Source organism: Leuciscus leuciscus, assembly GCF_965113295.1.
Source record: "Leuciscus leuciscus genome assembly, chromosome: 15".
NCBI classification, from domain to species: domain Eukaryota; kingdom Metazoa; phylum Chordata; class Actinopteri; order Cypriniformes; family Leuciscidae; genus Leuciscus; species Leuciscus leuciscus.
In genome coordinates, this window is record NC_138739.1 from 9,460,510 (window position 1) to 9,477,216 (window position 16,707).

The 16,707-nt window shown below is 34.6% G+C and overlaps 1 protein-coding gene across 3 annotated transcripts; it reads left to right on the forward strand.

The window, feature by feature from the left end:
* Positions 1-2,058: 2,058 nt before the first annotated feature.
* LOC309476175 (uncharacterized protein) lies at positions 2,059-13,124 on the forward strand. 3 transcript variants are annotated; one of them, XM_082139415.1, is made up of 6 exons: positions 2,059-2,221; positions 6,216-6,566; positions 7,437-7,763; positions 8,921-9,049; positions 9,187-9,215; positions 12,859-13,124. In XM_082139415.1, coding segments are annotated over exons 1-5 (855 nt in total). In that variant the 5' UTR covers positions 2,059-2,175; the 3' UTR covers positions 9,189-9,215; positions 12,859-13,124. The 3 variants fall into 3 exon arrangements, with proteins under 3 accessions (XP_081995541.1, XP_081995540.1, XP_081995542.1); XM_082139414.1 differs by lacking the exon at positions 12,859-13,124 and adding an exon at positions 9,526-10,521; XM_082139416.1 differs by lacking the exon at positions 12,859-13,124 and adding an exon at positions 9,526-10,521 and having other exon boundaries at positions 6,216-6,542; positions 7,419-7,763.
* Positions 13,125-16,707: the final 3,583 nt, after the last annotated feature.

The following is a 16,707-nucleotide window of genomic DNA, read 5'->3' on the forward strand; positions in this document are numbered from 1 at the left end:
AGAGCGAGGTCCGTGGCACTCCTTAAGTCCGGCACGCAGATCGCGTCAGGTCCTTCCTCATCCAGCTTACGGAGGAGATCGGCCTGGAAGATCTGGAGCGTTGCCATGGTGTGCAACGCTGACGCAGCTTGCCCGGTGACGTCGTGCGGCAAGCTTTAGAGGGTAGGGCCGGCTTAGCGCGCCGTCCAGCGGAGGGCGGGCATAAGTGGGCCGCTATCGCCTCTTCAACCGGCGGCAGCGAAAGGTATCCTTTGTTCTTGGCATCGTCAACAGTGGAGAATGCCAAAGAAACAGCAGGACGCACTCTAGCCGAATAGGGGGCGTTCCAGGACTTGGCGACTTCTTCGTGTAACTCAGGAAGAAAACGCGCCGGTCTGGACGCAGGCGAAGCGCGCTCCCCAGGCAGGAAAAATCCATCCAGCCGGTTGTGAGCGGGCTGCTCAGGCGAAGACCACTCGAGGCCGAGGCTCGCCGCGGCCTGTGCGAGTACTCGCATGAGTTCCGTCTCAATGGAAGCTCTCTTGCCTGACGACGTGCGGGCAGGGGGTGCGGGGTCCTCAGAGCCCGCCCAATCCTCACTGCCTGACGCCAGGATAGAGCAGGAATCATCCTCTCCCAGCAGGGCTTCCTCATCCGCGGCTTCTAATCCAGCTCCAGCGATGCGTGTGCTTCGCTTGAAGGATGAAAAATCAGATAATAGCTGCCTGCGAGCGATATTTATAGGCCTAGACCACGGCCATTTCGGCGGGACGTGACGCAGCGGGCGCGAAGTGCCCTGATTGGGTCTGACGTCACGCCAGGCCTCGCTCGATAGGCTGCTGCAGTTGCCGCAGAGCAGCCAATAGGCGCGCGAGCTGTCTCGCCTATGTCTGCATTGCTGCTGCAACGCGTTTTGCATTATTACAAAATTAAGGATAATTTTTGGCTTCAATATCTCGCGGAAAAGGATTTTCCCCTAGCGTAAGATATCTTACGCAGTACGAGAGACCTCTCGTAAGAGAACCACAATTATATGGTGTTAGGTCTTAACATTTCAGGTGGTAATCAGCAATAAATGCCTTCATTTTTAATTTAATTTCAATATATAATCTCTTTTTTTTCTTTTTTTTCTCATATTGTGCCCTTCTTTCTGGATCAACATATCTGCAGTTGTCATGAATTGGGTAAATATAGGCTTGAATATAATTGGCCTAAAAAATTTATAAAAAGTTTGATTCTACTTACCATCTTATGTAACACGTTGAAGAGGCCTTTTATTTATTTATATTTTTAATTTATTTATTGAACAGATATAACCGCAAATACAAAGTTACATCTCAAAACAGAATCAACCAACAATAATATAATTATAAACAGTAGACAAAAAGCCTGTGAATGCAAGTTAAATAAAAAGCAAGTAAAATAAACTGACAAAAAATTATAAAAATAAATAATAATAAATTGAGCCAGGGGTTGTTAAAGAGGCCTAAATGATATCATTTCTGGTAAATTATGTCACATATGGGTGGAGTCTAAATTATTATAGGCGGAGAATAGTTGGCGTGACGGTATTGAATTCAGACATCACTTTATATTCATCATTTTAAATCAAATATCAAATCTTGCATTTTTTTTTTTTTTTGACAAAATATTTTTCACAAATACAAATAAAACCTTACAAAATTGCCACAAAACAATTACACTGTGTACTTTATGTGCAGTATTTTCTAAGTACAAATTCAGTGAAGTACCTCAGGGACCTGACAAAATGCTTAGTAATAGAATAAAATTATATAAATAAGACATTATTTTATGATAAAAATTATTTAAATGCAATAATTTTGTATTCATTATAATGGACATGCCAAAGAATTGTGGAAAGCTTTTAATATTTCATTTTGGTGAACCACCACTTTAAAAAGTCTGGGGGACTGAAATATTACCGAATCTCAGGAATGACCCATAAAATGTTAACGCAGCACTGCAGAAACAGAACCAGGAAAAGACTTTTATTTTGTATTTAGATAAAAACGTCACTACGTCATCGCAGTACAGCGCGTAAGGAGGAGCCTCCCAAATGATTACTTTCATTTTAACTCGTGAAATAATGGCGTCGCCACTAATGCTGAGTAACAACAGATCACTTTTACTTCACTGAATCTGCGTTCATCTTTGAGCAAAAATTGAAAATGAAGCATGTCTCTACTTCTTTTCTTATTGTTGACGTTCTTACGCCTGCAAGGTAAGACATGTATATCCTATATTACTATCTCTTTTCCCGGTAAAACTAACGACAAAGTTTCATAATATGCTCTATTAGCTTTATATTCGACGGATATTCATGTATTGTTTGTATTTTACTCCATCAATGTAAGACGTGTGTCTGATCTCTTTTCTGGTCAACGATATAGTTCTATAAACGAAACTGTTAGTTCGCGGCCCAGCCCAGCTTCATTCACAACATGACCAACATATTGAAAATATTTTATATAAATGGTATATAACATGGATAAAACCTCTAAAAGTAACATGGCTTCATACTGTGAGTAAATCCCAGCCGGCATTTCAACGTTGATTCACCGTTGAAACAAGGTTGAATCAACGGTGAATTACCTTTCGATTTTGCAAAACGGATCAACGTTGATATTGTGACGTCGTTTCACCGCGGAAGAAACAACGTTGATTCACCGTTGAAATCGCGACGTCGTTTCACTCTTACCTTTCGGGTTATGGTCTTTTGTCGACGTTGAATCAACGTTGAATTACCTTTCGATTTTGCAAATTGAATCAACGTTGATATCGTGACGTTGTTTCACCTTCTTACCTTTCATCATGGGATAATACAATTGTACATTCAATTACAACCTAGTTTGCAGTTGAAACATGAGTCATGACAATGCTGACTGAATTTGTGATTAACTGTCCATACTGTACACTAAAAATTGTTAACTGTCAAATGACTGGCAGCAATGGCTTAATTAAACACATTAAATAATGAGTTAACACATGCTCAAGATTGTAAAACAAGTTTTATTCTGAAAAAACAAGTCTAAAAATACTTTCTAAAACAGATGAAAAACATCTCAAACTTTAAATTGCAGCGTTTACTTAGTAATGTTAAAAACCTGTAGAAGTAAACATCTAAATGGAATATTTAAAGACAGTTTTTGTTCAATTACAGTAACCCTTAAATTAAACATTTAATATTTAAAATGTAAAGTATTCTTTTTTAAAGAATTTTAGTTTAGTTTCTATTTTAGTTTTTAAATTCTCAATAAAATGTGACAGCCTTGTGCAGTGCTCCGACAGGGTCCCAGCTCGAGGTCCATCACGATGCCATCACTTCCTCTTCACTTCTTGCCCGCTGTCTGCTACTATCCTATAAATAAAAGCAAAAACACTGAAAACTGAAAACACTGAATACAAAATAAATCATGTACAAGATTTTCACTTTACAGTTCAATTTGTCAGGTAGAAAACAAAGTATACAACACTATCCATTCTAAAACACATATTTTATGTATTCAGATGTACATTTACACAAGAAATTATTCAGAGCCCCAAGGTGGAATTGTAAAAAATGTAATATTACTCCCATGTGTCAGTTAAGGTTACTATAATCATAAGGTCATGATTTCATCCTTAAAACAGATGAAGAAATCAACAAATTGTGGTGTTGAGCTGAGAGGGTTGAGGTCTGTTGTTCTTTATAGCTTTCAATGCAGGTTTATATTGTTTCAACAATTATATATTTCTGATAATATTTGTGGAGAACATTACACTGTTTTAATTCAGAATCCTAACCATACATTGTACTAATTAAAAGTAATTTATTAAATCAAGTAAAATACTAAAAAATAACACAAAAGGCCAATGAATCCACACCAGAAGTGACTAGCAGCTAAAGAATAATCCTCCACCAAATTGCCAGTAATCAGCCGGATCCTTTGCGAATCTGAAGGGAGGTAAGAAGAAATTATTCAATGAAAAGTCCTTAAAAAGCAGTATTTTTTTTACCATTCCTTTAAACAATCTTAAAATTGATTTAAATTGTAAAAACGTTTGCCTATGGCAATAATAACATTCACACAACATGAACTGAGTAATGTCATCTTTGAGACTGTTAGTATTGCATGATTAAAAATGTAAACGTACACTTAAAGCATGGCAATCCCATCAGAAATGTGTATCATAGCAAGGGAAGCACACACAAAAAAGCCAAATGGTACACCAAAATCAAACCATCAAATAACTTTACCTGCAGCCGCATTTATCCTATTATGACACATCTGAGGGTCTTTCCCTTAATGGTTTCCAGTGATTAAAGAAAGGACTGATGAAGGTGACATGAATCCACTTTCAGTGCACCACTTCAGCAGAAGAAAGACAAAAGGACAAAAAGTTACTCAGACTTTCTATCAGTAACGTTAAATGTCTTACTTTAAAGATGAAAATCATACTTAATACTATTAATCCCAGTGTAGGTTTTCGAACAGTGGGTAAAATTGACTTAGCAGCTAGTGCTACTGTAGTTGGTGAATGGGTCTTTCTGTTGGGTGTTCTCCCCCGATAAATATTTTATTCCAATGCTTGATGTAAAAAATTTTTTAAACAAATATCTTTTCAATATCGTTATCAGTGTTTGAAGAGGTTATGTAAACTTCTAACGAATAAATGACGGTTTCACCACTTTACTCATTCCCACGTTTTTTAACGTTACCTCTCATGCATTTTTAAACTAACGTTAGCTGACAACATTAAACACATAAGTTAACGTTACCAACAACAAAACACAGCAATGTCGGATGGTACTAACTTACATTGAAATACATGCTAATGGTGAAGCAGTACAAAAACACACACAGAGTTAACTTATTTATTTTATGAGGTTGCAGTGCCGTAACCCGTGTCCCTAACGTTAGACTGTTAAGGACTGAAAAATGTTTTCTTACCTGATATCGCCAGTATTTTTACAGACCACGTACGACCCCTTCCTCTGTTCACATTCCAGCTTTTGTTCTTCATTGACATATCAACTCAAATTCGCTCAAAATTTAAGAATTCAACAGGCAGATATAAAATAATCCAGGTCTGACCGAGTAATCAACGCAAGCAGCAGCTGCTCACCGACCGAGAGTAACGGACGTATTTTCAAATTTAAAATAGGCGGGCAGAGCCGCGCACATTCTTATTGGACAGTTTCCTGGAAGACAGACAGATTAACCAATCATGCTCAAAGTAAAACGGCGAAACAACCAATAACGATAGTTTGCGAGAGTTAACATAGTGTTGTAGGCTATTGAGTTTTATTTGCAGTCTGTATTAATATTTAATTAATTGGTCAAATGACATGACAGTGTGAATACAAATGTAATAATGCAATGTAAACTGTTAGGCAAGCAGATAAAATTGTAAATTCACACAAAATCACATAAGGCAAAAGGTTTCTGCTGCACTGCTCTCTTGAGGGTGAAACTATTATTGTTAATAATGATAATAATTGTATTTTAACATATACATTGAAGAGCTGTTATGATAAAAAGTCATTAAATGCTAATTAATGATCATAATAATATGTTAAAAGGCAGATATTTTTGTAGTATGTTGTCGAAAACATTACGTTGTTTCAACGTACAGATCTTGTAAAAATTTCAACGTTGATTTAGAAGTGTTTTTGTTAACCTTTTTCAACCTTTTAGCATTAAACGTTATTTCAACGTTGTTTCAACGTTGAAACAACAACTGACATTATTTCAACCATATTTCAACGTTGAAGGTCGGTCATGTGCCGGCTGGGAATGTTGATGCATAAACTGATCAAATGTGCATTGAATGTAGTGTAAGTAGCTTTGGATGAATAAATGTGTAAAATAAAACATGTAATTTGATTTAAGTCACAAGTGTAAGATTGAAACAGTAAAAATGATAAAGATTAAATTGATAAATGTTCCATTGTACCTTAATGTTTTGGGGGAAAAGCATTTTTCTAACATATTATTATGGGTAATACTCATAACATTCATGTGTTGTAAGAGAACATAAGTTGAACATAAGTTGTTCAAGATCCTCCATGAGACTCTGTAATTTTGTCTGATGAGTGAAAGTGTAAATCAATGATGTTCTTCTGTTACATTATAAATCCAGACATCTACTCACAATCTTTATGATATGTAGAAAAACATTTTCAAAGCACTATTATGCATTTGTTTGGCTAATGTTAATTGTTTCTTCTTCAGGTGTGTTTGCTTATACAGAAGAAGTGTCAGTGAAGGAGGGAGATTCAGTTACTCTAAACACTGGTGTTCAAACAAACCAACAAGAACTGATTAGATGGTATTATAATGACATTAGTATTGCTCTAATCACTGGAGATCTCAGTTATATCTGTACAGATGTTCAGTGTGATGAAGATACTGAGAGATTCAGAGACAGACTGAAGCTGGACTATGAGACTGGATCTCTGACCATCATGAACATCACAAACACAGACTCTGGAGTTTATAAACTACGAATCATCAGCGACAGCAGTGACAGTGAAAAGATCTTCAGTGTTTCTGTTACTGGTGAGTCTTCATGTTTAAAAGCAAGTCTTGTACATTTAAATCACATCATTAAAGTGTTTAATACTTTTGCAGTGACATTCAGGGCGGTTTTCTCTTTACCTGTATATTAATTCACACTCAGCATAAAGATAATTTCTAAACACATTTGTTCTTAAAGTGTAATTTATATCTTTAACTTCATATTCAGTGCATTATGATTTAAAAGCGTACTTGTTCTTCTATTGGTGGTAGTTTAACTGTTTTGTTCTGGTGAAGATGTCAGTTTCTCATCATATCATCCACACATTTCAATGCATCTGTTATTTATTAGTCCGTGTATCTTCAGATAATTTGTTTTCTCGTTTTTGTCCTAAACGGAAAAACAAAGAAATCGTTCATTTATCACATATTCGACTCTTCTCATGAACTAAAGAAATTGCAATATTTTTTTTTATTTTTTATTTTTTTTTGTGTTTTCATCAAACTTTGTTGTAATCCGCCAAATGGAAAGACAGTAAAACCAAACTGGATACACACGTTGTATTTTTCCATCTCTACACGAGCGGGAATAAAACGCCTCTTTCCGCTGATTGGTCAAGCAAAGATCAAGCCGTGATGTCATCAGTTGTTACTAGTGTGAGTCACTGTGGGGGAATAAAAGTGTAAATGAAAACATGTAATTTAAGTGTAAGATTGAAACGGTAAAATAATAACAATACAACTTTTTTTTTTTCATTGTATCTTAATGTTTTGGGAAATGGCACAATTTCCTGGAAGTGAATGTTCACCGTGAATCCAGACATATCTCTCTACTCACAATCTTTATGATATGTAAGAAAGCATTTTCAAAGCACTATTATGTATTTGTTTGACTAATGTTAATTGTTTCTTCTCCAGGTGTGTTTGATTATACAGATGTACTGTTAGTGATGGAGGGAGATTCAGTCACTCTAAACTCTGATGTTCAAAGAAACCAACAATACAGAATTAGATGGTATTATAATGACATTCTCATCGCTCAGATCAAAAGAGATCAGAGTGACATCTGTACAGATGTTCAGTGTGATGAAGGTAATGAGGGATTCAGAGACAGACTGAAGCTGGATCATCAGACTGGATCTCTGACCATCATGAACACCAGAGACACAGACACTGGAGAATATAAACTACAGATCAACAGCATCATCAACAGCAGAATTAGTGAACAGATCTACAGTGTTTATGTTTATGGTGAGTCTTCATGTTTAAAAGCAAGTCTTGTACATTTCAATCACATCATGAATGTGTTTAATGCTTTTGTAGTGACATTCAAGGCTGTTTTCTATTTTTTTTACTATATATTTATTTGAAACACAGCATCTACACTACCAGTGAAAAGTTTTGGGTCGGTAAGATTTTTGATGTTTTTGAAAGAAATCTCTTCCGCTCAACAAAGCTGCATTTATTTGATTAAAAAACAAATACAAAATAATAATAATAATATTGTGAAATATTATTACAGTGTAAAACAGCTGTTTTCTTTGTGTTTTTGTTTCTATGTTTTATTTATTTCAAATAAATGCTGTTCTTTTGAACTTTCTATTTGTCAAAGAATCCTGAAATAAAAATGTACACAACTGTTTTCAACATTTATAATAATATGAATGTTTTTTGAGCATCAAATCATCATATTAGAATGATTTCTGAAGGATCATGTGACACTGAAGACTGGAGTAATGATGCTGAACATTCAGCTTTGATCACAGGAATAAATTACATTTTGAAACATATTAAAATAGAAAACCATTATTTAAAATTTTCATAACAATAATATTTTTTTTTTAACCAAATGAATGCAGCGTTGGTGAGCAGAAGAGACTTACTTCAAAAATATTAAAAATATTACCAAAACTATCGACTGGTAGAAAAACACATTTACTCTTAAACTGTCATTTATTACTTTAAATTCAGTGCCTTATGATTTAAAAACAAACTAGTTTTTCTATTGGTGGTAGTTTAACTGTTTTGTTTAATATCATTAATACAATAATCTGGTCAATATCTTCTCTTATCACCTTTTATTATCATCAGTTTAAAGAAATCTATTTATTTTTTAGTTCACCAAGAATCCAAAGTGCAGTGGATTTGAAGTTAAAAAAAAAAACATGTTCATAAAAATGTTTATATCAACCCAGTAAATGTTGTCATTGAGGTCTGTTTGATGTATAAATAGTCTTTAAATAGTGTTTTAGCTGCTAGTTCTTCAAAAACACACAAGATGGAGCCATTTACCAGTTAAATCAATATCATACAACTGATGACCAAAGTGTAGAAATAAATATCAGACAAAACTATTGTTGAAGTTGATTTATAAGTTACTTTGACAGCAAACAATGACTGTCTGTCTTTATCTCTTCCAGATCCAGGTCGAGGTCCGACTCCATTCCGGCCAGGAATATATGCAGCTGTTGCTGTTGCTGTTTCTGTTGCTGTTCTTCTTCTGATTCTTGCTGTGATTTACTGTTACAAGTGCATAGCAAGAAGGAACTGTGAGTGTAACATACAAATGATTTAATAAGATGGAAAGATGAGATTTAAAAACATTTAAAAAAGATGTGAGAATTTTCAATATTTTTAACTCTAACCAAAGTAAAGTGTTTAATAGAGTTTGTTGTTTTTCCTCCAGAAGCGAACAGGACGGAGCGCGATAATCAGGTGAGAAACTACATCAACTGAATCTGTCTGACTGCAAAACAGATTCACATCTGTGCGCTGATTAAATGTTTGTGTGTGATTTACATTTTATATTATTATATACTTAGAGTAATTTATTTAAATACTATTTCAAGCATTTAAATGTGCAGGTCGTTTAGGAAACATGAATTATTCTAATAAATGTGAAGAGAAACATCCTACATTTTAAGATATTTAGTTATTTTTTGCGATTCCAAGCCTTTGTGTAACTCAACATCAATCCGGTTTATTTCTTTTTCTTTCTGTTTATCTGTGTTTTTTTTATAAACAGGAAAGTGGAGCTGAAGACTCGTCCCCTGATCAGAGAGACACTTTTCTGATGAAGAATCTCAGAGACTCGAACCGTAATCAGACTGAGGCTGAGGCGGCCAATGAGACGCTCACATAACACTATTGTTTTGATACTTTCATTAAAAGAGAACTTGAAGAGAAGAAACTCACATCGCTCACAGAGAAAGAGAGTCACGATACCAAGATTTCATTAGTTGGCACCAATACTAGAGAAATTTCACCTTGACACCAATTTTAACTAATTCAAAATAGTTTGTTTATTAGTTATTTAAATAAGTAGCCTAAATATTGCTTCAGAAAAGACAAACGGTTAATTAGTAAGAAACAAAGGAGAACATTACCTCCAATAGTACAAAGAGCGCTTGAGGATTTTCCGGGTATTTAAATGTTTATTAAAGCTGCTAAATTGACTCAGACAGAAACAGTCAGGAAGTGATTTCTCCGTTTCTCTGTAATCTGTAAAGACCCCCTGAAATCATAATTGAGTTTTTTAGCTTTCAGTATGAATATGTTTGCCTTAAGGTTATGAATAAGTTAATGCGCTCCCGAAGAATGGCAAAATTTGCATTTAGGAGATATAAGCTTCCCAAACTTACAGTCTCTCACTTCCGCTAAAATGGATCACGGATTTTTATGACATCACCGCGGACTTCAGCTTCTCATCACATCTTCTGTCCAATCAAACGCTCTCTATAATCTAAAGCTCCGCCCCCTATGCTATAACCCCTATGCACCACCTGGCCAAAGCCACCGTTGACACGTCAGGGAGAAACATGTGTTGGAGATGTGTGTTCGCTTACTCAAACACTCAAGTTTTATTTAGTTTTTTATTCTGTTTTTCAACTGAACGGTAATTAAGAATGAAATGGCTACAGTTTAGAGCTCCTGTTTCTTAGTGGAAGTTACGTCAACTCATCAAACAAACCTGCACGTTCCACGGCCCTTCAGTGGGACTTTAATAACAGCAGCATTTACACTGCAAGACCTGCACGGTTTTTTTTGTTTTTTTTCTGCTTATGTTTATATTCATTTATAACTGGTAATGTTATACTTACAATTTTAGCATTAGCATCTTCACAACACTACAGAGGAACATCTGATGAAAACACCAGTATGACGTTATTTCTAACATTGATGTTACACTAAACTGGTGTTTTCAGCAGAAAATTTTCAAGTTCATGAAGCACTTTGTTTGTGGCGTCGTATCTTTGTGGTTAAAGTGTAAAAGGTTCAAATCCTGCAAGGATTGATCCATGAAATATCACCATTGTGTTCTTGATCAAACTCTGAATCTCAGGAACTGAACCTGTAAAACTGCACTGAAAGACACTGAGAAAATCAACAAAATGCCTAATATGGGTTTATGTAATGTATTTTTTGTATATTATCTTCCATAAGTGTTACTGACTGTTGCATAAGCCTTCTACTGGTATTAAGCATATTTCACAGATATGTGTACTGGTTAAACAACAATATGCATTTTGTATCATAAAGCACGTTTTTGTCTTTGTTAAATGTGCAAAAGGTTAATTGCTTTTATTTGTATTTTTTTTAACAAATGTCTTGTAACATGTTTCATGAAGCATTTGAGATGGCATGCTGATCTTTTTTTAATTTAATTTTTTATTTTTTACTGTTAACGTTAATTATTCATTATTCACATCATCTCTTCGTTATAAATGTTTTCTCCATTTCATGTCTCTTTTAGTTCTATTCTTAAAGAAGGTTTTGCTGTGCTGTGATTGTCCACTGTTATATGTAATTATTTGTGTCATGTATGTATTTATGCCGGCAGGATTTAGAAGTGTTCATCATCATGTCGGTTGTTATAAATGTTTTCAGAAAAGTCATTTCAGTGTCATAGCTGAAGTATAATATGCCAAACTCCTCACAAAAGCCTGAACCGTAATTGAATATAGACTTTTCTTTTTCTTTTCTTTTCTTTTTTTAACTTTGCATCCGTCAAGGAAAACGTGCTTTGAAGCACATATAAACTATATTATTTTCTGGAAAATAGTAAAGAAATAGAAATATATGTGTATGTTCACGTGATGAGTGCAATTAAGACAGACCTGATTCACTTATAACGGCTGAAGTCTTTTATTATAATCTTTTGGATTTTTAAAAACCTAATTTTCTGATGCTGTTATGCAAAATGTAGGCAGTACGTTTGTAAAAATAGTAATGATTTAGCTGTGAACTTTAGAAAATCTTGCAGTGGTCAAAAATAACATTTTGATAAACATTTTATTTTAATAATAATTTAAAAATGTTAATTAGCAGTATCTATTAGACAAAGAAGAATGAGTTTAATGGTAATTTAATAACATTTATAACTTACGGTTTACAAGGTTAAAGCTGCAGTCCGAAACTTTGTGTTCAAAATGTATAAAATGATATATAATATAATTGAGTACATCATGAATGCATTTCCCAAACTGTGTTTTTGAGACTGTTTTTTAAGAAGTAAATCCTCAGTAATGGTGTTGACTTATGAATTTGCACATGCTTTGTCTTAAATCATATCAAAAGCACCACGTAGACATATAATCAACATTAAAAGCTTGATTTCTACCACAGGGGGACTTTAACACGCCCAGACTGGCTCCAATGTCGCTCATAGGCAGACATGATAGAAAACGTGTTCGTATTTGGTGAAAGAAGGAGCATGTCATTAAAAAAAACTGTTTAACTTTATTAAGTATATTAAATCAAGATCTCCGTTTCGTGAGTGAATCTTTAGAACTGGTTCTTTTAAATCAACTGGTTCACACACACAAAAAAAAAACATTCATTTGTGAATTCGACTGATCTAGAAGATTAAACTTGCAGTATCTAACAACAACTCAGTGATTTTTGATAGTAGAAGCCTAATTCCTTCCGATGGATTTGGTAATACTTGAGTCATTACTAGTGGGTTACCATGATATTCACTTAATTAATTATATATTATGCATTAGTCATGTTAATTATGAACCTGTAGTAGTTCTTAGTAGTCCCTTGGGAGGAATGTAAAAAAAATTGTTATTGATTAGATAATAGTGAACTACCTCATTCAACTGAGCTATATTAGTTACTTACTAATTCATTAATAATTAATAGTAAAATTTATTATAAGTAAATTTGTTATAAGTGTTAAGTTACTCATTTGTTCCTGTGTAGTTATTCATTAATGACGGAACAGTCTTATAAAGTGTTACTGTTGATTTCACTGTTAGCTGAAGTCAGACTGTGATGTTCATAAATAGCAGGAGAGGAAGAATCCCTTCAAACTATATTCATAATCATAAATGATCACTCTGTCTTTGTTCAGCCAACAGATCAAACCGTTTCTAAGGAGATCAAACCGTTTCTAAGGAAATCAAACCGCAGCCGGTTTCATTCTAACTGAGAAGAAGAGGAACAATTACACTATATTTTACCATGAAGAAAATGTATACAATATTCCAATATCCAACTTTATCAGTATTAAATGACAAAAATAAAGAATGTTTTCCATGAACAAGAACATTTAAAGTCTTAATAAGAGCCAGAAGGACATTTAAATGTAACTATAAAGTTTGTGTGTGTGTGTGTGTGTGTGTGTGTGTGTGTGTGTGTGTGTGTGTGTGTGTGTGTGTGTGTGTGTGTGTGTGTGTGTGTGTGTGTGTGTGTGTGTAAACTAGGAGGGTCAAACTCTGTCGAGGAAGGATTCACACATCAGATGAACAGCTTGATTGTTTTTGGCGGATGATTTTATTAGATCATCTGAAGAAAATGTTTCAAACACTTGTTTTGTTCAGTTTGTGTTGGCGGCGTCTGACTGGTAAGTGTCTGGAACAAGCTAAGATGATTTACAGTTTTTCACAGGTAAATCAAGTCAGTATTATTATTGAGAGATCTGCTGTCTCATTTCTCTTCACATTTTGTATCCGTTCACATTAAATATTATAAAACTGAACTCAAATTCTTTAGTTTGACCTATCCTGGACACAGAGCTGCGCTAGCACCAGCCTCCTCATAGTCTACTAAAATAATGATTTCGGAAACCTCAGAATAAATCAAGATGTAACATTTATTTGTCAGGTAAAAATGTATCATGCCAATTAAACAAGTGATTAAAAGCCAATTCAGAAGTAATAAATACATGACATCATTTACTCAAAGATGACTCTAAAAGTAAGCAATGCATTCCTGACAGAGACACACAATGGTGTGTGAGTGTTTTCCAACTGAAGGAGCACTGTATGGGGGATGATCCTGGTAAAGGGTCCCAAAGACTGCTCTGTCACCTACCCTTAACAAAAGGGTTATATCCAATTGTTTTGGATCAGTTCATGTCCCCCAGGGGGGTCGCACCTGGTCTCGAGAGATATCTTAAAGAGATCTCACCCAGAGAGGAGAACAGGATTCTCTTAAGTTCTCAATCTTTCTCATTAAACCAATGACTGCAATGAAATTAAGACCATTTTACCAATCGCACTGAGACACTTCAAATGATACCAAACATGAAAAGGAAAAACAATAGATTCACAAGATCCATATAAAGACATTCTTAATGACTCCTAGTGGCTTGTGGAGGGGGGATGAGTATATAAACCAGGAGATAAGTTTGGGCAGAACAAAGTGCTCTGTGCTCTGTCTGCTATCTTCTTTCCAGGGTGTGTTTTATGGCTTTATTGCAGGGGGTTTTGTCATAGCAGGAAAATCAGTTCTTACACTTTTACTTGAGTACATTTTAAGTGATGATGTATCTGTACTTTTACTGCGCTAATTTCCCGCCATTTGTGGTCGTAACATGCGAGTTTTAATTTCATTTTTATCCATCAACGTGATGGATTTCATTTTCGGCACATTTACATAATATTATTGCAATTTTGTTTTCCGGACAAAGTCAGCTTGTTAAAAAACAACAATCCTATCCTTTTATCATTGCTTTTTCTCTCTCAGAAGATTATGGGATCAATATCCCGTCTAAAGTACTGCAGCCACGGATCAAAAAATAATAAGCGTGAATCAAAAATTTAAAAACACATGTAAAAATATATTTCACGAAATGAAAAATAATAATGCAAAATGATCAGAATAGCAAACAATGTGGTCACGGATCAAAATATAATAAGTGTTAATCAAGAAACCACGTTGTTTACTATTCTGATCATTTTGCATTATTTTTTTTTTTTCAGTTTGTGCAATATATTTTTACATGTGTTTTAAATTTTTTGATTCACGCTTATTATTTTTTGATCCGTGGCTGCAATACTTTAGACGAGATATTGATCCCATACCCCCATGTTCAATTCCATGTTCATTGCATTGGTCCTACTGAAGCTGTGATCCGATTGGTCGTCTCTGCTCTGGTGGGCGTGGCAACTGTCGCTGTTCTGCTTTATGACATCAGATCCAGAAGATCAAGAAACTGATATATCATAAGTATTGTGACATATCTTATAAAAATATATTTGTGATTTTATATGGAAAAATAAATCACTGTTTGATGAAAGAAATATATTGAGTCACAAGTATACAATGTACTTTTTCAAATATCATATGCTTTAAATTTTTTCTTTGTTTAATCGTATTATTCTCATTATATACTCTTGTTTATGGTTTATATATTTCATATAAATTATATTTAGATGTCTGATCAGAGCAGTGGCGGCTCGAGACAATTTTGATTGGGGGGGGCAATGGGGGTCCTGGTCATTTCAAGAGGGGGTCTCATGAAAACCAACAAAAAATACAGTGGACACGGCTAATAACTGCATATTACTGCTACTAAACAACAAAAACAACACAGCATCAACTACTTTGTTTTTAATTAATTAATCAATTGCAGTTTGCAAACAATATGCTCTAAGTTTAATTGCCTTAGCCACACCCATGACAGAAAACATATTTACAAAATAGTATCTATTCTCTATGGAAGCTTGCGTCCCACTGAATAATAAATAATTCATAATAATTGCGACTTTTTCTCTCACAATTCTGACTTTTTGTCTCACAATTGCGATATATGAAGTTTTATGCAGAATTGCATGATATAAACTATTCTGAGGTAAAAAAAGTTTATATCTCACAATTCTGAGAAAAGATGTCAGAATTGTGAGATAAAAACTCGCAATTATGTGTTATAAAGTCAGAATTGCGTGATATAAAGTCGCAATTACGAGAAAAAAAAATCTGAATTCTGACTTTATTTCTCGCAATTCTGATTTTTCAACACGCAACTGCGACTTTATTTCATGCAATTCTGACTTTATATCGCAATTCTGACTTTATATTTCGCAATTCTGAGAAATAAAGACAGAATTGCGAGATAAAAAGTCGCAATTATCTTTTAAAATGTTTTATTCTGTGGCGGAAACAAGCTTCCATAATTCTCATAGCCTAGGCTCTCACCACCTCATCCCCCTTGCATCTTCTCTGCTCCTCTTTTGTCCAACAAAGCGATCCATTTTTAGCTTCAAGCTATAGCTGTAGCATCCAATATTATCCGTCTGCAGTCCCGGAGGCTGCATTATCTATGTTTCAGGACCCCATTTCTAGGACCGCATTTCTAGGACCCTAGTTTTTTTTTGTGACAGCGCCACCTACCGACTCGGAGAACCGCAGTCTCAGGAACGCATTTCCAGGACCCTAGTTTTGGAGGATAAAAAGTGCCACCAAGGCAGTATTTCCACCCAGTTTTAACTACATTAGAGTTTTACAGTTTTTTTTTAAGTTTTATTACACACAAATACTACTTTCTTTATTGCAATTAAACCTGGTTCCTAGGAATGTTGAGAAATTATTGGGTCTAAGTAGCATAATATAATAACTCAAGTAAAATAAACAAGGAATCATGTTATAGTCTTTTCAGTCAGATCGACCACATTTTGTACAGAGGGAAGACAAGGATGATTCTGGGGGTAGATTTAAGATTGTGTATATTTTACAAAATAATATATATACCAACTGAACTTCAACACAAATTTGTTCATGACGTGAACCACATAGACAGAACTTCATGGACAGCATCATCACTGACTCCTAAGAGAGAGAAAGAGAAGTGAATTAAATAAGGAACATTTACTTGAACATGTTCTACTCTCTAATTTTACATTTCATATTTAAAAGGTCTTAGTTACCACCGGTGCACACACATATACGATACAAAAATAATGATATCAATCTTCATAAC